The following is a 27,881-nucleotide window of genomic DNA, read 5'->3' as shown; positions in this document are numbered from 1 at the left end:
TCCAGTCTGTACTGTTGATGTGCATAAAACTACTACCTCTCGTACCTTTTTACATTTAGTGTTTTTGTATATAATTGGCAGACTGTACCTTGGTTTCCCATCACTGGAGCTTAGTCCTAAATATGCAACTATGACTATGCTAATGTCACCTTCAGACAGCAAGAAAAGAACAATATTCAAATACAACTGAATACTCCTGCATGAAGATGTTTAAAATAGTGACTTCATTTGTCAGCTTTCTGGGATCACAAGGCTCCGTGCAGTGCTACAGTTATTCAAGTGGCCTGTATCACGTCTGAAACTGCTTTTGATTTGATCTGTTCATATCCTGTACAACTTTGGTCTAAGACTGTGGAGCTCTTGATAGCCTAGCGCAGCTCGCCTTGCACAAACATCCTTGCAAGTATTCAAACAGAAGCTGAATTTTGTTTTCTATCAAGTATTTGTCATGTTCTGAGTTGTCAGTAAAAGAAAAGTGTTTTTTCAAATGAAATTTTGCTTTTTATCTCGCCCTTACCTTTTAGATTTATCGCTCATCAGGTAGAAAATGGGGAGAGATCCACCAGTGGATGGTACGGTGCCTGATGTTTGGTGCTAGTGTGCATTAATGCCTGTTGCCTAACTACTAACCCACACATTTTGTTAAGTGCATCTGTGTACTTGTAGTGAATTTGTCTCACTTAGCAGGATATTTTTGTTTTAATCAGTCTAACCGATTGAAACATCAGTGATTGTAGGATATAGAATTCAAATGTTGCAGTAACAAAGTGCTGTAAATATTAGCAAACAAAACAAAATGAAATCTTCCATGAGGCTGTGACATGTCACAGTGGCGCAGTGGTTAGCACTGCAGCCTCACAGCTGCAGGGACCCGGGTTCGATTCTGGGTACTGCCTGCGTGGAGTTTGCAAGTTCTCCCTGTGTCTGCGTGGGTTTTCTCCGGGTGCTCCGGTTTCCTCCCACAAGCCAAAAGACTTGCAGGTTGGTAGGTAAATTGGCCATTATAAATTGTCACTAGTATAGGTAGGTGGTAGGGAAATATAGGGACAGGTGGGGATGTTTGGTAGGAATATGGGATTAGTGTAGGATTAGTATAAATGGGTGGTTGATGGTCGGCACAGACTCGGTGGGCCGAAGGGCCTGTTTCAGTGCTGTATCTCTAATCTAATCTAATCTGCTCTTGGGCATGAGGATTTTGCTTTCCATTGGCAAGATGATCTGATCTCCAGAAGAGATATTTATATTGAAGGTTTTAATTTGCCTGTTTGGGCAGGTTATTGAGCTGTTTGCTATATGAATGCCCAACTCTTCAATTGATGCGTATAATATTTTTATAATTTGAGCATGCAGTGACTAAAAACAGTAAACTATCAAGACATGAGTTGATGCGACAGTATTTTAGGTGCATTTCTAATCACCTTGATTTAATTTGTTGATGAGAACATGTCTATTTCCTGTTGAAACCCATTAAGGCTTTTTGTTCTGCAACCTGTAGTGGTAATCTGTTCCACATACTTGCCACCCTTTTACTAAAAATAAAAGGTCTTTCTGCATTTCTTGTTTCATGAATTTGTAAACACTGTACATGGCAGAAAAGGTTACTTGAATCCAATTTGCCAAAGCTTTTCATAATTTTAAACACATCTTCCATTATGGGCCTCAGCTCCCAACCCAACTCAAAAGAGAAGAGCCCCAGGGTAATCAATCTTTCCTCATAAGTCATTCTCAAGTTCTGGAATCCGTCTTGTAGCCCTTCTCTATACCACGTCCAATAACTTCTTTTTCAAATTGGGACGCCAAAACTGTAAGCATCACTCTAGATGTGGTATTAGCAGGGCCAAATACAGTTTTAAAATTACATCTCTGAATTTTTGTTCTGCACCTTGTTATGCAACAAAACATTGTTTTCTTTAACAATCAAGGAGATTGGTGCTAATGCTTTTAGTGGCCTAATGACTAAATCCCTAAGACTTCACTTCTCCTGATACCTTAAGTGCATTCCCATTTTGCATGAACTTTCCCTCTGTGACATTTTGACAGTGCATTTTCCAATATTAAATTGCATCTCCCATTTCTTTGCCTATTGATCAAGCTTGCCAAAAGCCTTTTGAAATTGTAAGCTTTGATATTCATAATTTGTTAATCCTCACAGTTTGGTATTGTCTGCAAATGCAGATATTTTGGCAATATAAAAATTTACAGTTGGCTCACCACAGAGCTTTGACACTCCAAGGTAATGTGTCCATGCAGTAACACTTGTCTACCAACCATTTGCCATTTCATTTTAGTGCATCCTATTGTCTGTTTAGTAGACTGTTATGTGGGACACAGTCCAATGCCTTGTTGCAATCCAGATGGATTGTGTTCACTCTCTCTCTCTCTCTCTCTGCTTTCTACCAGCTCTGTCCTCTTAAAGAAATAAAAGCAATTAGTGAAGAATAATCTACTGGTAAAACCTTATTGACTGTCTCGGAATAGTTCATGCCCCTCAACATGCTCGCTTTATACTGGCCTTCATGATACTTTCAAGCATTTACCCATCAATGAAATTAAGGCTTACAGTTCTAACAATTGATATTTAATTGCTTGCTTTTTTTATTGAAGATGGGAATCACATTTGTTATTTCCCTGTCTTCTGGTAAATGGTCTTAGTCCCTTGAACTCTGCAAGAGGACTCTCAATTGTTAGTTTGAGCCAATTCTTTAAGAAGTCGTCCGGGATGAAAGTTGTCAGAGCTTTTCTTCAGGATAGCTCATGAAACTTGAAGGCTTGGCACAACTCATGTTTCAGGCATATCCACAAGGCTATGCGTGAGAACACATCCTCATGATCAGGATTTTGCTTTTACAGCCATGTGTTACAGGGAGGCAAGCAGTTGCTCTGCTCCTTCGACTGGTAAAATTGAGTATGGATGCTGTCTGTGTTGCATTGAGACTTTCCTGCTGTGTTGCACTTCATCCTCTTTATATGATCCTTCTTTCTTCTCTGTTGTTTTTGGGCTTGGTGACCTTGTGTTTGTGTCTGCTGTGATCGTGTCTGCTTTTGCCCCTCTCATTTTGATGACAGCCTTATCAGTTCGATGTGAAAGGTGAACTGAATTTAAGGAATGCAGGAGCCCATACTGCAGGTAGCTCAAAAAATGCTCATGGTTTCAAAGATCGGGTCGCATTCTGTTCTTGGGAAATGAGCTTGATGCCAAGTGTTGAGTAACTGCTTCTGAAGGCTGGTGCCTGAGTAGCACAACAAGGCTATGCAAGGAATAAGCTCACCTTCCATTATTTATAGGGCCTAACAGGACTGAAGGTTAAATTTAGTTCTCAAGGAAGTAGTTGATATTCAGCTAACAGTGCTAAACTTTCTGTTATTTATAGACCTGCCACAAAAAACATGATCAAAACTTAGAGCAGCAATCAGCTTCTGGCATCTAAAAGTAACCATTTAGTTGATGTTTTAATTTGTCCTGTGTTTTAGAGGTCTCTAACACCTGGATTCAGTTTTGTGTGTGTTAGTTACTTCGTTGATTTCAATCAGGGTGAAAATGAGGTGCTACATTCGCTCCACATAAGTGCCAGGCAATGAACATCTCCAACAAAAGAGAATCTAACCATCTGTGCTTGACATTCAATGGCATCACCATCAACATCCTGGGCATTAAGATTGACCAGAACCTAAAGTGGAGCAGCCGTACAAATACTGTGGCTACAAGAGCAGGTCAGAGGCTGGGAATTCTGAAATGAAAAACTCGCTTCCTGACTGTCCTACAAAGTGCAAGTCAGGAGTGTGATGGAAAACTCACCACTTGCCTGAATGAGTCCAGATCCAAAATCACTTGAAGCTTACTTTGCAGGCAAGACCTGGACAATATCCAGGCTTGGGCTGATAAGTGGCAAGTAACATTTGTGCCACACAAGTGCCAGGCAATGGCCATCTCCAACAAGAGAGAATATAACCATCTCCCCTTGACATTCAATGGCATTAACCATCGCTGAATCCCCCATTATCAACATCCTAGAGGCTACCATTGACCAGAAACTGAACTGGAGTAGCCATATAAATACCGTGGCTACAAGAGCAGGTAAGAGGCTAGGAATCCTGAGGCGAGTAACTCACCTCCTGACTCCCCAAAGCCTGTCCACCATCTACAAGGCACAAGTCAGGAGTGTGATGGAATACTCTCCACTTGCCTGGATGGGTGCAGCTCCAACAACACTCAAGAAGCTTGACACCATCCAGGATAAAGCAGCCCGCTTGATTGGCACCCCATCTACAAACATTCACTCCCTCCACCACCGACGCACAGTGGCAGCAGTGTGTACCATCTACAAGATGCACTGCAGCAACGCACCAAGGCTCCTAAGACAGTACTTTCCAAACCCGCAACCTCTACCACCTCGAAGGACAAGGGCAGCAGATGCATGGGAGCATCACCACCTGCAAGTTCCCGTCTAAGTCACACACCATCCTGACTTGGAACTATATTGCCGTTCCTTCACTGTCGCTGGGTCAAAATCCTGGAACATCCCTTCCTAACAGCACTGTGGGTGTAACTATCTCACATGGACTGCACATCCCATAAAAAATGAATTTAAAAAAAAACTTGATCGGTACCCCATCCACAAACTTAAACATTTAATCCCTCCACCACCCACGCAGGGTGGCAGAAGTGTGTACCATATACAAAATGCACTGCAGAAATTCAGCACCTCCCAAACTCATGACCTCTACCACCTAGAAGGACATGGGCAGCAGATGCATGGGAACACCACCATCCCTGCAAATTGCCCTCCAAGCCACAAACCATCTTGATTTGGAACTATATTACCGCCCCTTAACTGTTGCTGGATTAAAAACCTGAAATTCTCTTCCTAATAGCACTGCGTATACTTGCACCAGATGCAGTGGTTCAAGAAGGCAGCTCACCACCACCTTCTCGAGCAATTAGGGATGAGCAACGAATGCTGGCCTTGCCAGCGGCACCCACATCCCATGGAAATTCTCTTTAAAAATTAGCCCCCGCCCTTGGGTTAGTGAAGTTGAAGGAAAATATCTGCCAGGATCCCCAATCCTGCTTGCTGTCCCTGCATAGGTATAGGTGATGGAAGATTTCTGTTCAGTTGCAATGTTCTCCACTGTTGAATAGCCTGCAGGCTTTCACTGCCTTGACTAGGTCCCAAAGGGGTGGCAGTGCATGTTGAACCGCAGCCCTGCACGAGTCTGCACATTCAGGCAGGATGCACAGCAAAGGGCGGAGATTATTTTTTTAAATGACCAAAATGACACTATTTTAGGCTTAGTTTTCTTTGTTCAGCATATGAAACAACTTGCCTTGTGTTGGTACGGCTTTGCAACTGCCAGCAGCTCTGCAGCACGTTATTGCTCGGCCAGTGAATGTCCCAACGCCATTTCACTATTGAAAGCATTGCAACTGAGCCTGATCATGCATTTCATATTCACATGTTTTCCTGTAGGGTGCTATTGGATAGCAGCTGTGTAGAATTTATTGCATAGAATCAGGCCATTCAGCCCATGAGCTATTTTACCCTACTTCATCTCACCCCATCAACATATTCATTTATTCCTTTCTCCCTCATGTACTTAACTAAGTTTCCCTTCAATGCAACTACGCTATTTGCCTTAATCACTCCATGTGAGAACATGTTCCACATTTTCACCAAGCTATGAGTAAAGAAGTTCCTCCTGAATTCCTTATTGGATTAATTAGTGACTATCTTCTTTTTTTATGACCCCTAGTTGTGGACTCTGCCAGAACTGAAAACATCTTCTCTATGTCTACCCTGTGGAACTCCTTAATAGTTTTTAAGCCATATCAAGTCTTTTCATTTCTCGAGAAAAGATCCCCAATCTGTTTAGCCTTTACTCAAAGTTTTATGTTCCCTTTTTCTTGTACCATCCTTGTAAATCTGTTTTGCACTTTCTCCTGCACTTCTCTATCTTTGTAATACGGGGAGACCAGAACTGTGCATGGTACTCGTAAACAAAGTTCTTCAGGTTTAACACAGCTTTTCTGCTTTTTAATTCTATTGCTCTAGAAATGAACCCTAGTACTTAGCACTATGTATGGCTTTTTTAACCTGCTTAGTTACGTATTTATAGCCCTAGATCTCTCTGCTCCTTCAAATTAGGAGTAGGAATCAGATTTTTTCTTACCTGCCCCTCCACACTTGCAAATTCCAGAAAATTTGAGATCACTTACAGTGGCCACACAGTTACCCAAGTTGATATTGGCTAAATTAGCACAGAATGGGTATCAATTCTGGGAACTTTTTAGTCTTTGGCATACAAATGCACCTGTAAGTTTGTTCACCACCTGGCAATTTGAGGAACAATTTTAAGTGTGTATGGGAGGGGTGCTGTGCGTTCATGCCTGGGACCTGATCTTGTTTACACAAACCTGTTGAAGTGCTAAGCAGTCCTTCATAGTGCTGGAAAAAGTTGAAGCAGTGTTTGATAAAGGTACACTGATGGGAAGTCCAAACAGGTCATCTGAAATGAGTGCTTGGTCATAAAGAAATACAGCACTGAAACAGGCCCTTCGGCCCACCGAGTCTGTGCCGACCATCAACCACCCATTTATACTAATCCTACATTAATCCCATCTTGTTGATGCAGAAATCAACAAGCGCATGGGTAAGGCTTCCACTGCTATGTTCAGACTGGCCAAGAGAGTGTGGGAAAATGGCGCACTGACACGGAACACAAAAGTCCGAGTGTATCAGGCCTGTGTCCTCAGTACCTTGCTCTACGGCAGCGAGGCCTGGACAACGTATGCCAGCCAAGAGCGACGTCTCAATTCATTCCATCTTCGCTGCCTTCGGAGAATACTTGGCATCAGGTGGCAGGACTATATCTCCAACACAGAAGTCCTTGAAGCGGCCAACATCCCCAGCTTATACACACTACTGAGTCAGCGGCGCTTGAGATGGCTTGGCCATGTGAGCCGCATGGAAGATGGCAGGATCCCCAAAGACACATTGTACAGCGAGCTCGCCACTGGTATCAGACCCACCGGCCGTCCATGTCTCCGTTATAAAGACGTCTGCAAACGCGACATGAAATCGTGTGACATTGATCACAAGTGGTGGGAGTCAGTTGCCAGCATTCGCCAGAGCTGGCGGGCAGCCATAAAGACAGGGCTAAATTGTGGCGAGTCGAAGAGACTTAGTAGTTGGCAGGAAAAAAGACAGAGGCGCAAGGGGAGAGCCAACTGTGCAACAGCCCCAACAAACAAATTTCTCTGCAGCACCTGTGGAAGAGCCTGTTACTCCAGAATTGGCCTTTATAGCCACTCCAGGCGCTGCTTCACAAACCACTGACCACCTCCAGGCGCGTATCCATTGTCTCTCGAGATAAGGAGGCCCAAAAGAAAGAAAAACATTAATCCCATATTCCCTACCATATCCCCACCTTCCCTCAATTCCCCTACCACCTACCTACACTCGGGGCAATTTACAATGGTCAACTTACCTATCAACCTGCAAGTCTTTGGCTGTGGGAGGAAACCGGATCACCCACGGAAACCCACGCGAACTTGCAAACTCCGCACAGGCAGTACCCAGAACCGAACCCGGGTCATTGGAGCTGTGAGGCTGCGGTGCTAACCACTGCGCCACTGTGACTCCCAAGGAAAATGGGAGGAAATTACTAAATCTTCTTTCAATAACCTTGATTTTTTTTTCAGCACCTGTTGGCCCCAATTTTGGGCCTGGATCACCAGTACAATCTTAAAAAGCCAATTTGGGTGTAAATGCCATTTGGCTTTTATTAATCAGTTCAAATTTAGTTTCCCTCTGTTAGTCTTGGTTTTCAGAAGCTCACTTGAAAGATGATTACAGGATGCAAGGCATGTGATTGAATTATCGGGAATTGGATGGGTCTATAAAACTATTAAAATAAATCTTATAAAACTTTTTGTGCACAACTAACATGTAGATTAGGAATAAAATTGCAATGTGTACCAGGAAACAATCACTCGCATATCATTCCTTAATTAGTGCAAGCGCCTGCGGCAAGTTATGTGTATACTCTGCATCAGTGGCCTTCCCTGATGACATAGTCCACAACTGCCTCAAATATTATGGGCGAAAAAGATTATGTCTGACTCCTAACTTCCTGCTTTTAACTCAACTGTTCTGGCATTTGAATGTAGTCAGTAATTTTGACCATTAATCTCTCATAATTTTGGGATAGTAAATTAATGCGCATTTTTGCATTTCCAAATAAATTATGGCCCTTCCTTTGATTGTTATATGATGGGCTCTGATCAGAGTCTCAGAATAATAGTGTACATTTGTTTTGTATTCTATCCTTTTGCAATCTAGTTTTTTTTATTGGTTCGCTTGAGTGGAAAGAACCATTGTGCTGAGTTTCAGCAGTTTATTCCCTGCATCTATATCCTGGTGAACAAGCTGTACCACTGTTCCATTTAACATTTAGGAACTTCAGCTCAGCCTTAGATATTTCTCTGATTTAGAAACTCTTATCGCACACACAAGTGATTCCTGCATTTTATGTTCAACAATGCTTCCATACTGCCCAATATCTAATAATACCATAATGTAAGTTGGTGGGATGAATGTCTAATAATAGAGCCCCGTGTGATCCAAATTGGATTCAGTCACATTTCTCTTGAGAGGTGCAGATTCAGAAGGGGGTTGGTGTGACTAATGATGTGCAGAGTAGGGGGAAGCTACATGAGATAGAGCATGAGGATCTGCACAAACTGATGCTATCCAACAGGTACATTGTACTTCTAACTGAGGATAAGGATAAAGATTGTTGGAAAGATGGCCAGAATATGGACCTTGGCACCTTGGAGCAGGAAGCTGCCAAAGGGTTGGGGGAGGAGGAGAAGCGTAATGTGCTAGTTTTAAAGGATTAAATAATTAAGGGGACAGATGGCATCCTTTCTAAGCATGATCGAGACTCTACATGTTACGTTGCATGCTTGAATCCAGGGTGACGAACATCACACACTGGCTGGAAAATATATTGGAGAGGGATGGGGAGGATCCAGTTGCTGTGATCCATGTTACGACCAACTGTGGCGCAGTGGTTAGCACCACAGCCTCACAGCTCCAGCGACCCGGGTTCAATTCTGGGTACTGTCTGTGTCTGCGTGGGTTTCCTCCTGGTGCTCTGTTTTCCTCCCACATGCCAAAGACCTGCAGGTTGATAGGTTAATTGGCCATTATAAATTGCCCCTAGTATAGGTAGGTGGCAGGGAAATATAGGGACAGGTGGGGATGTGGTAGGAATATGGGATTAGTGTAGGATTAGGATAAATGGGTGGTTGATGGTCGGCACAGACTCGGTGGGCCGATGGGCCTGTTTCAGTGCTGTATCTCTAAACTAAACTAAACTAAATTGGGAAGAGTTGGCAAGAGGTCCTGTGTGGAGGATACCAGGAATTAGGAGCTAAAATATAATCTCTGGATTATTACCCAAACGGCTTCCAATTTACCTGAAGGAGTGGTGTGGGAAGGGGCAGTTTAATTTTACGGGACAGGAAGGAACTGTACAGGTTAGATCAGAGAGACCTGGGGGTATCTGTGCACATATCTTTGAAGGTGGTAGGGCAGATTGAGAAAGTGGTCAAAAAGGCATGCAAGTTTCTTGGTTTTATAAATAGGGGCATAGGGAACAAAAGCAAGCAAGTTATGATGAATCTTAATAAAACACTAGTTTGACTTCAGTTGGAGTATTGTGTCCAACTCTGGGCACTGCACTTGAGAAAGGATGAGAAGGCATTAGAGAGGGTGCAGAAAAGATTTACTGAAATGGCTCCAGGGATGAGGGACTCCAGTTACATGGATAGATTGGAGAAGCTGGTGTTTCTCTCCTTATAGGAGAGAGGGTTGAGAGGAGATTTGATAGAAATGTTCAAAATCATGGTAGGTAGAAACTATGCCCATTGGTGGAAGGGTCAAGAAGCAGAGGACACTGATTTAAGGTGAATGGCAAAAGAACTAAAGGCAACATGAAGAAAAACTTTACACAGCAAGTGGTTAGGATCTGAAATGGACTGCCGAAGTGTGTGTGATGGAGGTAGATTAAATTGTGGCTTTCACAAGGGAATTGGATAAACATCTGAAGAGAGAAAATTTGCAGGGCTACGGGAAAAGGGTGAGAGTGGGACGAGCTGAGTGGCTCTTGCACAGAGACAGCATGGACTCAATGGGCGGAATGGCCCTTCCTGTGCTATAACCATTCTATGATTCTCTTCTGTGCGTTGTTGGGAGACATTCCACCTGAACAGGGCTGGGACCACAGTCCAAGTGGTAGGATAAGTAGGGCAGTCACAAGGACTTGAAACTTGCAAGTGGTGGGGAGGACTTGTGGAAAAGGTATTATTGATCGTTTGAAAACAAACAAAAGGGGAGAGAGCAGAGTAAAAGTCAGGTATTGTACTTCAGGCACCACAGTTAAAGGGAAAATTAAAAGATGTAAAGTGATTAAACCAGGAGAGAGAAATAAGAAACATGTGAGTAAAATGTTAGAGCAGAACTTAAGTTTGGGTGTGTGGTCCAAATAAGTGTTTTATACAAATTTTTTTTTTTACTCATTCATGGGATTTGGGCGTTGCTGGCCAGGCCAGCATTTATTGCCCATCCCTAATTGCCCTTGAGAAGGTGGTGGTGAGCTGCCTTCTTGAACCGCTGCGGTCCATCTGGGGTAGGTACACCCACAGTGCTGTTCGGAAGGGAGTTCCAGGATTTTGACCCAGCGACAGCGAAGGAACGGCGATATAGTTCCAAGTCAGGATGGAGTGTGACTTGGAGGGGAACTTGCAGGTGGTGGTGTTCCCATGCATTTGCTGTCCTTGTCCTTCTAGTTGGTAGAGGTCGCGGGTTTGGAAGGTGCTTTCTAAGGAGCCTTGGTGCGTTGCTGCAGTGCATCTTGTAGATGGTACACACTGCTGCCACTGTGCGTCGGTGGTGGAGGGAGTGAATGTTTGTGGATGGGGTGCCAATCAAGCGGGCTGCTTTGTCCTGGATGGTGTCGAGCTTCTTGAGTGTTGTTGGAGCTGCACCCATCCAGGCAAGTAGAGAGTATTCCATCACACTCCTGACTTGTGCCCTGTAGATGGTGGACAGGCTTTGGGGAGTCAGGAGGTGGGTTTCTCGCCTCAGGATTCCTCACCTCTGTCTTGCTCATGTAGCCACGGTATTTATATGGCTACTCCAGTTCAGTTTCTGGTCAATGGTAGCCCTTAGGATGTTGATAATGGGGGATTTAGCGGTGGTAATGCCATTGAATGTCAAGGGGAGATGGTTAGATTCTCTCTTGTTGGAGATGGTCATTGCCTGGCACTTATGTGGCGCAAATGTTACTTGCCACTTATCAGCCCGAGCCTGGATATTGTCAAGGTCTTGCTGCATTTCTACACGGACTGCTTCAGTATCTGAGGAGTCATGAATGGTGATGAACATTGTGCAATCATCAGCTGACATCCCCACTTCTGACCTTATGATTGAAGGAAGGTCATTGATGAAGCAGCTGAAGATGGTTGGACCGAGGACACTACCCTGAGGAACTCCTGCAGTGATGTCCTGGAGCTCAGATGATTGACCTCCAACAACCACAACCATCTTCCTTTGCGCTAGGAATAACTCCAGCCAGTGGAGGGGTTTCCCGCTGATTCCCATTGACCTTAGTTTTGCTAGGGCTCCTTGATGCCATACACAGACTATAAGGAACAAATTGAATGAATTGCAGGTGCAAATGTATGACATGGTAACCATTACTGAGACGTGGCTGCAAGACGGTTAGACCTGGGAACTGAATATACCAGGTTATAAGGTCCACAGAAAAGATTGGGAAAATGGTAGAGGGAGAGGAAAATAGCCCCTCATTTCAATGGTAAAGGAAGATATAATGACAGCTAAGCAGGCAGTGGAGACTTTGTGGGTAGAATTAAGAAATAGAAAATGATTTAGCACTGTAGCGGAAGTTGTGTATAGGCCACTTGGTAGCAGCTGTGAAGTGGTAGATTGTATAAATGCAGAGATTATTCAAGATGTGGCAAAAGCAGACTGGTTTTAATGAGGAATTTTAACTTTCATATCGATTGGGTTAAGAAGACAGGCAGATGTCAGAAGGGTACTGAATTTCTTAATGTTGTCCAGGATAGGTTTCAGTAGCTGAACTAGTAAGGAGGCATGTCATTTAACTGTAGAAATTAGTAATGAGCCAGCTTTAGTTAACAGCCTAACAGTAAGTGAATGTTTATCTAATAACAATCATAATATGACCGAGTTCAAGATAGTGTTTGAAAGGGAGAAACACAAAGCGGTTAGTAAGATTCTATGTTTCGGTAAAGCTGACATCAGTGGGATTAAACAGAGACTGTCCACAGTAAACTGGACCAATCTGCTAATGGATAACAATGACAGAAGAGGTGTTAAAAAAAGAATTCATGTTGCAGAGCCTCAGGGCAAGAGCTCTACTTGTCTATGGTTGTCTCTTTTGGCCAACGAAAGAGGTAAGAAATGACATAAAACTAGAAGAAAAAGTATCCAGAAATGCGAAAAAGCACAGATCCTAGCAACTGGGAAGGATGCCAAGAATGACAAAACTGATAGGAAGAGCTACCAAATGGGGATAGGTAAAGAAACTTGCAAGGGATATCAAAATCAACACACAGTTTTCAGTTATATTAGGAAAAAGGTGACCAGGAGCAATGTGGGCCTTTGAAAACTGAAAACTTATATTAATGAAAATAAGCAAATGTTTGACATGCTGAATAATTACTTTGTCAATAAATACAGTAGAAAAAGGTCAGTATGCCAGACATCCCAAGGAAGCTAGGCTTGAAGCAGGGACTCTCCAAAGTTTACTTGAGAAAAATAACAGTAATAAAGAAAATAATGGCACCAAAGAGTGACAAATCCCCAGGACTGGATGTTTTCCATCCCAGGATTTTCAACAAAGTAGATGAGAACGCTGGCAGATTTTCGTTAGGGCACCTTCAAAGTTCTTTCAATTCAGGAACCATTCCTTTAGATTGGAAAGTTGTGCATGTCACTCTGCTATTTAAGAAAACAGAGGGAAACCAGGGAATTATAGACCAGTTAGCCTAACGTCTGCTGGGAAATTGCTTGAGTCTTTAATTAAAGATAGAATGACTAAGCACCTTGGAAAATTTTAAGCTGATCAGAAACAGCCAGCATTGATTTGTAAGTGGTAGGTCTCACCTGACTAATCTTATCAGTGGACAAGAAATATCGATGGATGATATGTATGGATATTTATACTGATTTTAAGTAGGTTTTTGCCGAAGGCTCTCATAAGAGACTGTTAGCTGAAGTTGAAGTTCATGGAATTCAAGGCAAATTTTTAATCTGGTTAGGAAACTGACTAAGTGGAAAAAGACAGAGTCAGGATAATGGTCACCTACACCAATTGCTAGGACGTGGCTTGTTGGTATCCTGCAAGGATATGTGTTGGGGCTTGAGCAATTCAGTCTATTCATCAAAGTGTTGGATGATGGGATAGAAAGAGATATATCCATGTTTGCTGATGACACAAAAATAGGCAGCATTGTCAGCAGTGTAGATGGAAGCATAAAATTACAACGAGATATTGATAGATTAAGTGAAAGGGCAAAACTTTAGCAAATGGATTCCAATGTCGGCAAATGTGAGGTCATCCACTTTGTACTTCAAAAGGATACAACAGGTATCTTTAAATGGTGAAAAGCTGCAAACATTGGAGGACTAAAGATACCTGGGAATTCAGGTACATAGATCATGAAAATGTCATGAGCAGATTCAAAAAATAATCAGAAAGGCCAGTGGAATACTGGCCTTTATATCTTGACAGTGAGAATACAAGGAGGTAGAAGTCATGCTTCAGCTATACAAAGCTCTGGTTCAACTACACCTGGAGTACTATGAACAGTTCTGAGTGCCACATCTTAGGAAGGATATATTGGCCTCGCAGGGAGCACAGCATAGATTTACCAGAATGATACCTGCACTCCAAGGGTTAAATTACAAACTCAGGTTGTATTCCTTGGAATTTAGAAGGTTTAAGGGATGATTTAATCAAAATTTAAGATATCAAAGGGACAACATAGTTTCGATAGAGCGAAACTAATTCAGCTGGCAGGTGAGTCTACGACTTGGGGGCATAGTCTAAAAATTAGACCCAAACCTATTGGGAGTGAAACTAGGAAGCACAATGTATGGTACAAGTTCGTAACTCTCTTTGGCAAATGGAGATTGAAAGGAAGGGTGTCGCTGTTGGGCAGCCGGGTAGCGGGAATTTAGGAGAGGTTGAGAAGGAGATCCCACAGACACTGGTCCTATCTAACAGATACAATGTACACATTACCTGTGAGGACAAGGAGAAGGACTGCAGGGAGGACAGCCACAATGCAGACCAATGCACCATGGCTCAGGAGGCTGTGCAAGCGGGGGGGTGGGGGAGAGCAGAATAGGAATGCACTAGTAACGGACAACTCTATTATTAGTGGGATAGATAGAGTTCTCTGCGGCCAAGGATGAGAACCGCGAGGATTCCAGGATAAGGGATATCTCTTCGTGGTTGGAGAGGAACTTGGAAAGGGAGGGCAGGTGTAAATCCAGTTGTTATGCATTTTGGAACAAATAACCTAGGTAGTATCAGGGAGGAGGTCCTGCTGAAAGAGTATCAGGTGTTAGGGTCTAAATTAAAAAGCAGGACCTCGATAGTAATTCCGTCTGGATTATTGCTCGAGCCACGTGCAAATTGGCATAGGAGCAGACTGATCAGGAGAATTAACACATGGCAAAAGGGCGGCGTGGGAAAGAGGTGTTCCTTTTCATGGGACACTGGTGATTGGAAGCTTGGGGTCATACTTGCTGATTGAATGGAGGTATTTTGCAAATAGGTCACCCAATCTGCGTTTAGTCTCCTTAATGGAGTGGATATCACGCTGTGAGCAGTGAATACAGTAGCTAAATTGAACGAAGTAAATTGCCCTTTCATCTGGAACGAGTGTTCGGGACCTTGTACGGTAGGAAGGGAGGAGGTAAAAGGGCAGATGTTGCATGGCCTCCGCTTACATGGGATGGGCTTTCAGGGGTGATTGAGGACCACAGTGTTGCAGAGGGAAGAATCCCTTCAGAATTCTGGCAGGAGGGGAAAGGTAGCAAAATCACGCTGAGTTGGTGGAAATGACAGGATGATACTTTGACTGGAGGCTGATGTGGTGGTTCTGAGAGGCAGGGGAAGGGTTGAGAGCAGAAGTGCAGGAAATGGTTGAAGGCCATGTCAGCTTCGGTGGAAGGGAATGCTTGTTTGAGGACAAAGGAAGACATATTGGAAGCATTGGTATATAAGGTGGCATTGCCAACAGATGCGACAGATGGCGAAACTAGGAGAATGGAATTGGGGCTTTATAGGAAGCCGGATGGGAGGAAGTGTAGTCAAGGTAGCTGTGAGAGTCTGTGGCCTTATATTGGTTGAGAGCCAATCTCTAGAAATGGAGGCAGAAGTTGAGGAAGGAAAAAGCTTCTTCAGTATCATCAAGCTTTGAAGATAAGTGGGACTAAAATATCCAGACTAAATTGACATAATTATTGCATGGACAAAGTGCCATATTAAATTGTATTTTTTTCTCTCCACTGTGGAGTGGGCACTCCCTGGAGGGCTTGTTAATGGAATTCAAGAATTCTCAGATTTGACAGTGGTCTGTTACTTGTTTTTGGCTGAGAGTTTAAAAAGGGTTGAGTACCAGTGTTTTAACGACCACTCTGGTCATTCCATAAAACACAACTCTCTGTACAAGCTATTCTTCACTTTGCCTCTGCCCTGCAAAAATAATCTCTAATACAGCATCTCACTTACCGATTAGGCACACTACAGCCTGCCGGACTGAACATAGAGTTCAATAATTTCAGAGCATGACAGGGGGGCCCCCCATTTTACTTTTATTTTTAGTTATTTTTTCTTTTTTATATTTTTTTGTGTTTATTTTATTTTATCTTTTGTTTGTTCAGTTTGCCTACCCACTTTTTTTCATGTTTGTACTTGCGGCTGTTCAGTTTTTAGTCCATTAACACCCTATCTGTACTAATGCTTTGTCTTTCAATAGACCTTCAATATATTGTTTGCCTTTGTTCCATGACCTTCTGGTCAGTTATTCTGTGTGACCTTGTCCTATCTACACCTTCTCCTTTGTTATCTCTTGCCCCACCCCTGCTTTACTTAAAACCTTTCACATTTCTAATATCTGCTAGCTCTGAAGAAGGGTCACTGACCTGAAATGTTAACTCTGCTTCTCTCTCCACAGATGTTGCCAGACCTGCTGAGTATTTCCAGCATTTCTTGTTTTTATTTCTAATACTTTGTGCATGTTTTCTAAAAGAAATACATTTTTGCTTGATATCTTTTCACATAATGAACCTGTGCACCACTTGGGGTATGAGATATTTGTCGGTGCTGCTGTTTGATGGTATGTTCAGTTGTGTTTCTGATCTTGCTCACCGTCTTCCTCCCAGGAGAATACAGAGCGTGCCAAGTATTCTTATAGGCCTGGCCGACATCATCTGGTTTGTAAAAACTGTACTTTCTTTCATTTTCATTGACTATGCAAACTCCATTCGTTCTCATATATTTTTCTTTCCATTTATCAGGCAGCAAATGATGCCCTGTCTGTTCGCAGTGCTAGCAGCCAAAGGGTTAGTAGTTCACTTGAGATCCATCAATGGTATTGGCCAACCTTCCACTGGTTCATCTTGGATACCAAGCATTTTACTTTATTTATCTGAAAATGGCACACTCAAGTATGTAAACAAATTGTCTCCATATTTAGTGTGTTTGTAAATAATGAGTTCTGACAAGGAATGAGATGTAGGGAAGATGGCAGCAGTTCATAAAGCTTCTTCGGCAGCACGAGTACAGATTTTCAATCTGTGGCTCTGGGCAAAAAGGCAAATACGACCTCCACTGATTCAAATAGAAGTTGCCCAGAGTAACTCCAAGCAAATAGCTAGGAATGATATCAGATGAAATGGTATCTGTGGTTGTCTATATTTGCAGTTCAAAAAAATTACAACAGTGCCATATGCTAACCAGCTTACAGAAAGGTTGTTAAAATTTAGTTATGAAGTTTACAGAAATGGAGCGAGAATCACTGAGAAATGATAGGCAAGCAAATATGGGACAAGATAAGTAAGTTTCTGGATGTGAAAGGGTGACCGAGCAAACAAACATGAAAAAGAGTTAGAGTGGGGCATTGTTATCAGAGTAGAGACACCTTAGGCCATCAAAATGTAATTTTCGTACCAATTGTTGTAATGTGTTGCTTTCTACTGTAAAATAAGGCACAGAGTGTAAAGCAATTTTTTTTCCTGAGACATACTGTGATGCAAGTCTTTATTTCAAGCTGACCCAAAGAGAAATTTCTGTCTACTAGTATAGCTTGAATTTAGTAAGCATTGTGGCTTCTTCACGTGAAACAACTGAGTTCCCATTTTAGCTAAGATTTTACTTTTTCTATCCAAAATTGCTTGCTCTGTCGAATAGTATCAAAACAACATCTAATGAATAAAATGGCGTGGGTCCAGAGCAAGATTGTAAAGGTTTGTCTGTACTGTATAATTAAAGTCAATGACCACATACAAAGACTTTTGAAAGTTTCAGCAAAAAGTATTTTAATATACAACATAATTTGTTAATAGCGTTTCACATTTTCTTCTCTTTGCGATACTTGGTCAATTTCTAAAAACTGAATTAGTTCATTGAACAGGTGCCTGGTACTGTAATTTATTTTGCACAGAAATTAGTAACCACCAAAGGACTAGCTTCTTCTCCAGCTAAGATTTTTTTCAGTACAGCTGTGTCGTGCATGAACAGCTGAAGTCAGGAAGTTGTTGGAATCATAGGCTTAAGCACATATTGCACATGACCATGACCTTCCAGAAAGATGGGGTGTCCAATGTTTCTAACCCTTCCGATGCCTCTGGAGACCGTTGACATTCATTTGCAAGCTTGGAAAACAAGAGTTTGTTGGTTTTCTTGTGTGTTACATTGAAGAATTCGTTCAGTTTCTTGTAGAGTCCTGTCTTTAGTTAAAGCCAATGAGCAGAGGCTGGTTAATGCAGTCCTTCTGCTCGGCTTGCTTTGACTGGAAACCAGGACCAAAGTGTTTTTACAAATTGTCTTAACTATTTCGCACTAAATTTTATTTCTGATGATCATTCACAACTAAGTATAGTCTTTTCTTGAGAAGAACTTAATTTTGCTCTATTTCTATTTTTATCGGTACTTGCTCAAGAAAAGTGATTGGCATTTAAGGGGCAGGGGTCTTTATTGTGATCTCTGGGATTTCAGATACATGTTTCCACTATTTTCAGTGACAAATGGATATCATGGGCATGTATGCCTCACTCTCTGGGCACTCCCGAGAAGTTTTTGTGCCAGGAGCCTGATTTTGTAAAATTACACTTTTAGTGTCTCCTTTAAGTAGCTCCTTACTGCAGTTCACCACTGTTTACTTCTGAACACAGTTCATCAAGTTTCTCTCCAGTGAGTAATAACATTAATAGGAGTTTCGCGACTAGAATTTAATGCAAGTGAAGTATCTTAATTACTGCTGTATTTTTTTAAAGCATACTTGGAAACCTCAATTTAAGATTGCCTTCATTATTTGGTATCACTTCCCTCAATTTTCTACATCAGTTTCATGAATGGAGCAAATGATTGGCCATTTTAGACATTTTTTTTAAATTGCTCTGTCGAAGTTAGTAAAGCATCCCATGACTTGTCAGTACCCAATGGAAGGCAACAGAAATGTAGTTGTAATTTGCATAAGTCAGTTTTTCTATACTGTGACTTCTGCAGCACTTCACGTGGCAAATATATAAAACTTGTGTGTGTAAGCCCATGGGAAGATCTAGATGTATTTTAAAGCAGAAATTTGGACTAGTACGATATTCCTAAAATGCATTTTAATTTTCATCATGTTTATTCATTTCAAAGCACTCTTCCTTTGATATGGAAATGTCTATCAGAAGCAGCTCAAGACGAAAAGACCTTGTGGTTTGTAAAGCAGCAATCTCTATGGTGTTGACCATCTGTATTATTGACTGCATGTATTTAATGGCCTGTGAGGAAAAGATGTTTGCAAATTGGCTGTGTGCAGTGTCAACACAGATTGAGAAGTACTAACAACACTTCACTAATCAGTAAATGCCCTTAGAGTGTAATGTACTGGAGCTTTTCAAGACCATTGTGTGGATACTTTGTGATGCTCATCATAGTAGCTTGTGATAATGTATTACTACTATTTAGTCAACTTTTAGTTTGCAAATGTAACTTGGTTGAATTTTATTTACTCCAAAACTGCTAAGCTTACACTGTACCTGTTTTTTCCTGTCTCGTCCTCCTGCCTCCAAAACAAATAAATAAATACAATTAAATCCAGTTACCATCAAAGATCAAATTGTATTTTTGGGTTTAAAAAAATCCTGGATTCTAATCAGTTTGTCTGAAAAAAAACCTCCCCATTCTAGATTTTCTGATTGATGTTTTTCTATTTCGCATGGGTTTCAGTTAAAATAATGCTGGTCAGGAAATCCAAGCCAGTATCTCAATTATTTATTTCAAACAACGTAAAGAAACATTTGCCTCACGAGCGGCAGGGTTCATCACAGATACTATCTTCACCATGTCGCAAAGTTTTGGCATTTTTGAAAAGTTATAGCTGGGTCTGTTGGATGCCCTGGTGAACCAGTGTTATCAGGTCATCAACCTGAAACCTTAACTCTTTTTTCTCTCCTCAGATGCTGCCATTCCTGAGTATTTCCTGCATTTGTGTTTTTATTTCAGATTTCCAGCATCTGAAGTATTTTGCTTTTGTGTTCCCATATCCTCTTAGGTTTAGCCAGAATAGCATGATTGTCATTGTTCCATTGTGGGACCAATATTGCTACAAGCTGATGAAAAATGAGAAGTGTCTACAGTTCATGCTCAGGGTTTGTTTTATTTTAAAGTTCCATTATATTCTCATTTTTCATCTGTCAATGAATTAATCTTTTTACATCTTTGAATAATTATTCTCTCAGTATTAGCAGATTATCGGACAGGAGAGAGGATTTATATAAGGCTTTTGGTTTCAGTAGCCTGAAAAGTCTTAAATTTTGTAATATGCCGATGTTTGTTGTACACATGCCTCCTACAGTCTTCAGCGTTGACATTCTCACTAACGCTGCATATTCATCGCTGTACCTCATAGAAATTACAGTGCATAAGGATGCATTCAGCCCTTGTGCCTGTGGTACTCGCTATTAAGCTGGAGCTATCCACTTGAGTCCTATTACTACTTGTTTCTTATATCCTCTTGTATTCGTTTTCACATATTACTCCTGTTACTTCCTAAATCAAGAGATATGTAATAAAGCAAACATATCCTAATAACTAAAAAGATTCTTCTAACTTGCCCCTTTTTTATTGTAATCATCCTTTGTCTTTACCCAAATAATAAAAGCAAAATACTCCAGACACTGGAAATCTGAAATAAAAACAAAGTGCTGGAAATACATAGGTCTGGCAGCATCTGTGGAGAGCGAAACAGAGTCTGTGCCCTTTGATCAAAACTTGGAAAGGTTAGAAATGTAATAGGCTTTTGAGCAAGTGAAAGTGGGGAGGCAGGGAAGTAGAACAAAAGGGAAGGTCTGTGATAGGGTGGAGGGCAGAAGAGATTAAATGACAAAGATGCCATGGAACAAAAGGCAAAGTGAGTCGTAATAGCTGTGGTAAAAGACAATGCATTTGTCCAGAGAGTGTGTTAATGGAAGATTAATCAACAGCTCCACATCTAGTGCAACAGGCCAAGGATAGAAGCATGGACATGAGAGCAGGGTGGTGAACTCAAATGGCAAGCAACTGGAAGCTCAGGTCATGTAGTGCTACAGTGAAGCTCAACACAAGCTCGGGGAACAGCACCTTATCTTTTGAATAGACATTCTGCAGCCCGCTGGACTTAGCATTGAGTTGGACCACTTCAGACCATGGCTGCCATTTTGAATTTTTCAAAGCATATGCTGGTCTTAATCTTGTTTTTCATGGTTTTATTTCCAGACGGAGCTGCTGATTGTTCTGCCATTAACACACAATCTGGACAAACGCTTTGCCTTTTACTGTGGCTATTACTACTCCCTTTGCCTTTTTGTTCCGTGACATTTTTGTGACTTGATCTCTCCTGCCCTCCGCTCTATCGCAGATCTTCCCTTTTGTTCTCCCCCTGCCCTTTCACTTGCTCAAAGTCTATTAGATTTCTAACCTTTGCCAGTTCTGATGAAAGCTCACAGGCTTGAAATGTTAACTGTTTCTCCCTCCACAGATGCTGCTAGACCTGCTGTGTATTTCCAGCATTTTCTGTTTGTTTATACCTCCTTATTAACATGTACTGATGAGTGGGAGCCATCTCTGACTATTAATTCTCTCAAAACAAGCCATACTTTTTCTCTGCTGAAGACACAAAGGCCCCTATTTTTCAACCACTTCTGCACCCATACTCGCTTGCTTCACTGTTGGCAGTTGTGCCTTCACCATCTTGGCCCTGAGCTCTAAAATTCCTTTGCTAAACCTCTCCGTCTTTCCAACTTGCCTCCTTTAATCGCTCCTTCCAGGTTAGTTCTGTGACCAAGCTTTTGGTCGCCTGTCCTAATTATCACCTTTGGTTTGATTTCACTTTTTATCTTACTGCAAAGCTTTCATGCTTTTCAGACCAGGAGGTCACTTTCGGGTGTATGATCGTCATCATGATGACATTAGCTGGTTGGTTCTCGAACTAGAATGCAGAGGGACTGTGTATCGGTTGTCATCAACTCCCAGCTTGATCAACTTGATGACAATCTACATTGTGGTCGCCCTTGTGCGTTCTAATTCATCGTGAACTTGCCAGTTAATGTTATCAAGAAGATGACTAAAGAGCTGAAAGTGGCCTCCCAGTGTGAAAAGCATGAAAGCATTGAATGTGTCAACCAAAGGTCCCCTTAAGGGCGAACCAACCAAGATAATTGGTCCAATACTCTGCATTTAAAAATTCAACATTGATGGTCTATCTAGCCCAAAGTGAGATCTCTCGTCAAGGGAACTTAGAACACAAGTGATCAACGTTCTGCCCCTTCAAGAAACCCACCAACCTGAATCCAGCCCCATACCTGATGCAGATCCATGAATTCCATGCCATAGAGTGCTGATTATGACCACATACATACAGACGGACGTGACGAACGAAGCAGAAGAAATCCCAGTGGCTGACAGCTGATCGTTGTTCATTCCAATCAGAGTGGGGAAGCTGACCATCGTGAATGTTTACAAGCCCCCGACGGAGACCTGGCCAAACGACGCCCTACTAAAAAGTCGGCTGAGTGGGAGAACAACTAAAAAATTGGGCACTGGCCTCTGATATTCATCTCGACTATGATGCCAAACATCCGCAATTGTTTGTTTTGCCCGCTGGCAGAAGTATTACTCATTGAGCTTCTCACAGCTTGTGATAGCAAAGGCCAGCCACTCAGCTGCTCCCGGAAGGTCCTTGAGACCTTTGCCCACTCGCAACCTTGACCCAGCATTGTGCATGCAGTGATCAAGGTTTTGATAGTCACCATGGTCCCAAAACCAAGATGGAACTTTCATAAAAGCTTCATAGCTGACCTTCACAATCATTGCTGAGAACAGAATCCAGAGAATTCTGCCATCTCCAGACAAGTATGGTTACTCTCCAGACAAGTATGATCACTTTTCTTGGCTGCTGAAAATGGGAGCAGTCACAAGTATCCTGCATGGCAACAGGAAAGGATATGTGCTATGCTGGTTTCTAGAGGACAAAAGATTGCTGGCAGAGTTCAATGTCCATCAGGACCCAGATACAGCAACAGCTGAAATTTTAATATTGAATAATAATTTGCCTTTTCTCCCTGTTGGTTTATTATGGCATTGTGAGAAGATTAAGTGCCTCACAACGGGAGCTTGTTAAAAATATGTGTGCCAAGGAGACTTCTGGTGCAATCAATTGTGTTGTGCTGGCTGACCTGGAGAGGAGGGTGCTATCGCAAGTTGGTCACTGTGCTGGCGAGTGGAATCAGCCCGGCTTCCAGCATCTAATTACTGTTTGTTTATGCAAATTGAAAATATTTGCAAATTAAACGAGCTGCGATACTCCTTTCCAATCTGACCTGGCCAACCGGAAACATCAGAGCACTGTATGATGGCATTAAGAGAGCTTTTGGGCCAACCATCAAGAAGGTCGCCCGCCCCCCCCCCCACCCCACCCAAAGTCTAAATCAGGGAAAACAATCACTGACCAACGCAAGCAAATGGACCGCTGGGTGGAGCACTACCTAGACCTGTACTCCAGGGAAAATGTCACTGGTACCGCCCTCAATGCAGCCCAGTCTCTACCAGTCATGGATGAGCTGGACGAACAGCCAACAAAATCGGATCTCAGTGATGCCATTGATTCTTGAGCCAGTGGAAAATCCCCTGGAAAGGATGGCATTACCCCTGAAATAATTAAGAGTGCCAAGCCTGCTATACTCTCAGCACTCCAGGAACTGCTTTGCCTGTGCTGGAATGAGGGAACAGTAGCACAGGGCATGCGCAATGCCAATATCATCACCCTCTAAGAACAAGGGTGACCGCGGTGCCTGCAACAACTACCGTGGAATCTCCCTGCTCAGCATAGTGGGAAAAGTCTCCAGAAGCTGGCTGCGCGTGTCTACCCTGAGGCACAGTGCAGCTTTCGAGCAGAGAGATCCACCATTGACATGCTGTTCTCCCTTCGCCAGCTACAGGAGAAATGCAGCAAACAACAGATGCCCCTCTACATTGCTTTCATAGATCTCACCAAAGCCTTTGACCTAGTCAGCAGACGTGGTCTCTTCAGACTACTAGAAAAGATCGGATGTCCACCAAAGCTACTAAGTATCATCACCTCATTCCGTGACAATATGAAAGACACAATTCAGCATCGCGGTGCCTCATCAGACCCCTTTCCTATCCTGAGTGATGTGAAACAGGGCTGTGTTATTGCACCTACACTGTTTGGGATCATCTTCTCACTGCTGCTCTCACATGCGTTCAAGTCTTCAGAAGAAGGAATTTTCCTCCCCACAAGATCAGATGGCAGATTGTTCAACCTTGCCCGTCTTAGAGTGAAGACCAAAGTATGGAAAGTCCTCATCAGGGATCTCTTTGCTGATGATGCTGTATGAACATCCCACACAGAAGAGTGTCTGCAGAGACCCATCGACAGGATTGTGGCTACCTGCAATGAATTTGGCCTAACGATCAGCCTGAAGAAAATGAACATCATGGGGCAGGACATCAGAAATGCTCCATCCTTCAATATCGGCGACCATGCTCTGGAAGTGGTTGAAGAGTTCACCTACCGAGGCTCAACTATCACCAGCAACCTGTCTCTCTATGCAGAAAGCAACAAGCACATGGGAAAGACGTCCGCTGCTATGTTCAGACTGGCCAAGAGAGTGTGGGAAAATGGCACACTGACATGGAACACAAAAGTCTGAGTGTTTCAAGCTTGTGTCCTCAATGCCTTGCTGTCAGGCAGCGAGGCCTGGACAACGTATGTCAGCCAAGAGCAACATCTCAACTCATTCTATCTTCGCTGTCTCCGGAGAATCCTTAGCATCAGGTGGCAGGACCGTATCTCCAACGCAGAATTCCTCGAGATGGCCAACGTCCCCAGCATATACACCCTACTGAGCTAGCGGTGCTTGAGATGTCTTGGCCATGTGAGCCGCAGGATCTCCAAGGACGCATTGTAGAACGAGCTCTTCATTGTTATCAGACCTACCGGCCGTCCATATCTCCACTTTAAAGACGTCTGTAAACGCAACATGAAGTCCTGTGACATTGATCACAAGTCGTGGGAATCAGTTGCCAGTGATCGCCAGAGCTGGCGGACAGCCATAAAGGCGGGTCTAAAGAGTGGCGAGTCGAAGCAACTTAGCAGTTGGCAGGAAAAAAGCCAGAAGTGCAAGGAGTGAGCTAACTGCGTACCAGCCCCGACAACCAATTTTATCTGCAGCGCCTGTGGAAGAATCTGTCACTAGAATTGGCGTTTATAGCGCTGCACCACAAACCACTGACCACTTCTCGGCACTTACCCATTGTCTCTCGAGACAAGGAAGCCAAAGAAGAAGATCACCCATTACATTCTGTTCTCAGTTTCCTGAATGCCATATTTTGTGCCCTAACTTAGTGTGATCAAAATGTGCTCTTTGGCATCTTTTGATTTGACATGAGATGAGCAGATACTTGACGAACAGGAAGGATGATTTTTCTGTTGTTTTCTCTACCAGTGACTTCTGCTTGGATTTGCCATTGGATGGATGACTGAGGTTGGAAGGAACAGAATTTTTTTTGTTTTTTTTTGTGGGATCTAGGTGTCATTGGCTAGCATTTATTGCCCATCCTGAGGATGGCTAGGCCATTTCATAGGGCATTTAAGATCAACCACATTGCTGTGGGTCTGGAGTCCAGGTAAGGATGGCAGATTTCATTCTCTAAAGGACCTTAGTGAACCAGATTTATTAATTTAATTCAAATGTCACCATCTGCTGTGGTGGGATTTGAACCCATGTCCCCAGACCATTGGCCTGGGCTCTGGATTACTAGTCCAGTGTCATTACCACTGCGCCACCATCTAATACCCTGTTGTAGACCATAGGTGGTATCTGGGGAATTTTCTGATCTGTGTCTCATCATATTACATTACTAAATGAACACTTGATTGTGTTCTAGTGATTTATTTAATCAGGTTTCTTTTGTGGGGAATTTAGTTCCACTTGCTGATCTGCACAAGGCTACAACATGAACAGCTCTTCATTGCCTTCTAACACAGTTGAGTTAATGATGTGCTAATTGTATGTGGATTCAAATGTTAGTATTGAGAACCCGAAGTTAAAATAAAATGCACTGACTAGAGTGCGACCTAGCTATTTGTCGGGTGTGATTTATGCTGTATCAAAGAACAAAGAACAGTACAGCACAGGAACAGGATACTCGGCCCTCCAAGGCTGCACCGATCTTGATGCCTGCCGAAACTAACATCTTCTGCACTTCCGGGGCCCATATCCCTCTATTCCCTTCCTATTCATATATTTGCCAAGATGTCTCTTAAACGTCGCTATCGTATCTGCTTCCACCACCTCCCCTGGCAGCAAGTTCCAGGCACTCCCCATGCTCTGTGTAAAAAAAGAAAAAAACTTGCCTCGCACATCCCCTCTAAACTTTGCCCCTCGCACCTTAAACCTATGTCCCCTAGTAACTGACTCTTCCACCCTGGGAGAAAGCTTCTGACTATCCACTCTGTCCATGCTGCTCATAACTTTGTAAATCTCTATCATGTCGCCCCTCCACCTCCGTCGTTCCAGTGAAAACAGTCCGAGTTTTTCCAACCTCTCATAGCTAATGCCCTCCAGACCAGGCAACATCCTGGTAAACCTCCTCTGTACCCTCTCCAAAGCCTCCACGTCCTTCTGGTAGTGTGGCGACCAGAATTGCACGCAATATTCTAAGTGTGGCCGAACTAAGGTTCTGTACAGCTGCAACATGACTTGCCAATTTTTATACTCTATGCCCCGACTGATGAAGGCAAGCATGCCGAATGCCTTCTTGACTACCTTATCCACCTGCGTTGCCACTTTCAGTGACCTGTGGACCTGTACGCCCAAATCTCTCTGCCTGTCAATACTCCTAAGGGTTCTGCCATTTACTGTATACCTCCCACCTGCATTAGACCTTCCAAAATGCATTACCTCACATTTGTCCGGATTAAACTCCATCTGCCATTTCTCCGCCCAAGTCTCCAACCGATCTATATCCTGCTGTATCCTCTGACAATCCTCATCATTATCTGCAACTCCACCAACCTTTGTGTCGTCCGCAAACTTACTAATCAGACCAGCTACATTTTCCTCCAAATCATTTATATATACTACAAACAGCAAAGGTCCCAGCACTGATCCCTGCGGAACACCACTAGTCACAGCCCTCCATTCATAAAAGCACCCATCCACTGTTACCCTCTGTCTTCTATGACCGAGCCAGTTCTGTATCCATCTTGCCAGCTCACCTCTGATCCCGTGTGACTTCACCTTTTGCACCAGTCTGCCATGCGGGACCTTGTCAAAGGCTTTACTAAAGTCATATAGACAACATCCACCGCCCTTCCCTCATCAATCATCTTCATCACTTCCTCAAAAAGCTCAATCAAATTAGTAAGACACGACCTGCCCTTCACAAAACCATGCTGTCTCTCGCTAATAAGTTTGTTTGTTTCAAAAAGTTAGATGAAAAAAATGGCTGCTTCCCAACCAACTGCACATTGTAATTATTGGCAGATAATTCATGTTTTAGTTGCCAAATGTATGCCTTTCAGAGAAGCATATATGAGAATACTAGACTCGGTATGCTGGCAAGTAGATGCCAAAGAACCAGACGACTCCTTAAGTCGTTTATTTCACTCACTAGAGAACTGTCTGGAGTTTATAACAAAGTTTAAGTTTGGGAGTGAATGATGCCTGATCTAGGCTCACCAAACTACCTTGCGTTCAGCTGTTGAGATTGAAGATTAATTTACCTCAAAAACCCACAGTGAGGATATCCACAGATTATGGGTGCATGACTTTAATCCTATCTTGCTGAAATAACTAAGTCATCAGATTGGGTTATAAAAGCAAAATACTGCAGATGCTGGCAATCTGAAATAAAAACAAAGTGCTGGAAAAATTCATCAGGTCTGGCAGCATCTGTGGAGAGAGAAGCAGAGTTAACATTTGAGATCTGTGACCCTTCTTCAGATTGGGTTGTCAGGCATGGTGGGGCACTTAATGGAGATCTAT

At 42.8% G+C, this 27,881-nt stretch overlaps 1 protein-coding gene across 5 annotated transcripts in view; it reads left to right on the top strand.

The window, feature by feature from the left end:
- lrrfip2 (leucine rich repeat (in FLII) interacting protein 2) overlaps positions 1-27,881 on the top strand; it is a 235,164-nt gene that overhangs the window by 103,221 nt on the left and 104,062 nt on the right. For 4 of the 5 annotated variants that reach the window (XM_068032281.1, XM_068032276.1, XM_068032279.1 and 1 more), the window contains exons 4-6: positions 525-572; positions 16,641-16,685; positions 18,988-19,047. The exons of the other annotated variant lie outside the window; for it this stretch is intronic. In XM_068032281.1, the coding sequence (XP_067888382.1) occupies positions 525-572; positions 16,641-16,685; positions 18,988-19,047 (153 nt within the window). The remainder of the gene's footprint in view (positions 1-524; positions 573-16,640; positions 16,686-18,987; positions 19,048-27,881) is intronic. 5 annotated transcript variants of the gene reach the window in all.

Source organism: Heterodontus francisci, chromosome 5, assembly GCF_036365525.1.
Source record: "Heterodontus francisci isolate sHetFra1 chromosome 5, sHetFra1.hap1, whole genome shotgun sequence".
NCBI classification, from domain to species: domain Eukaryota; kingdom Metazoa; phylum Chordata; class Chondrichthyes; order Heterodontiformes; family Heterodontidae; genus Heterodontus; species Heterodontus francisci.
The sequence above is the reverse complement of the archived record's forward strand: the minus strand, read 5'-3'. Positions and strand labels throughout refer to the sequence as shown.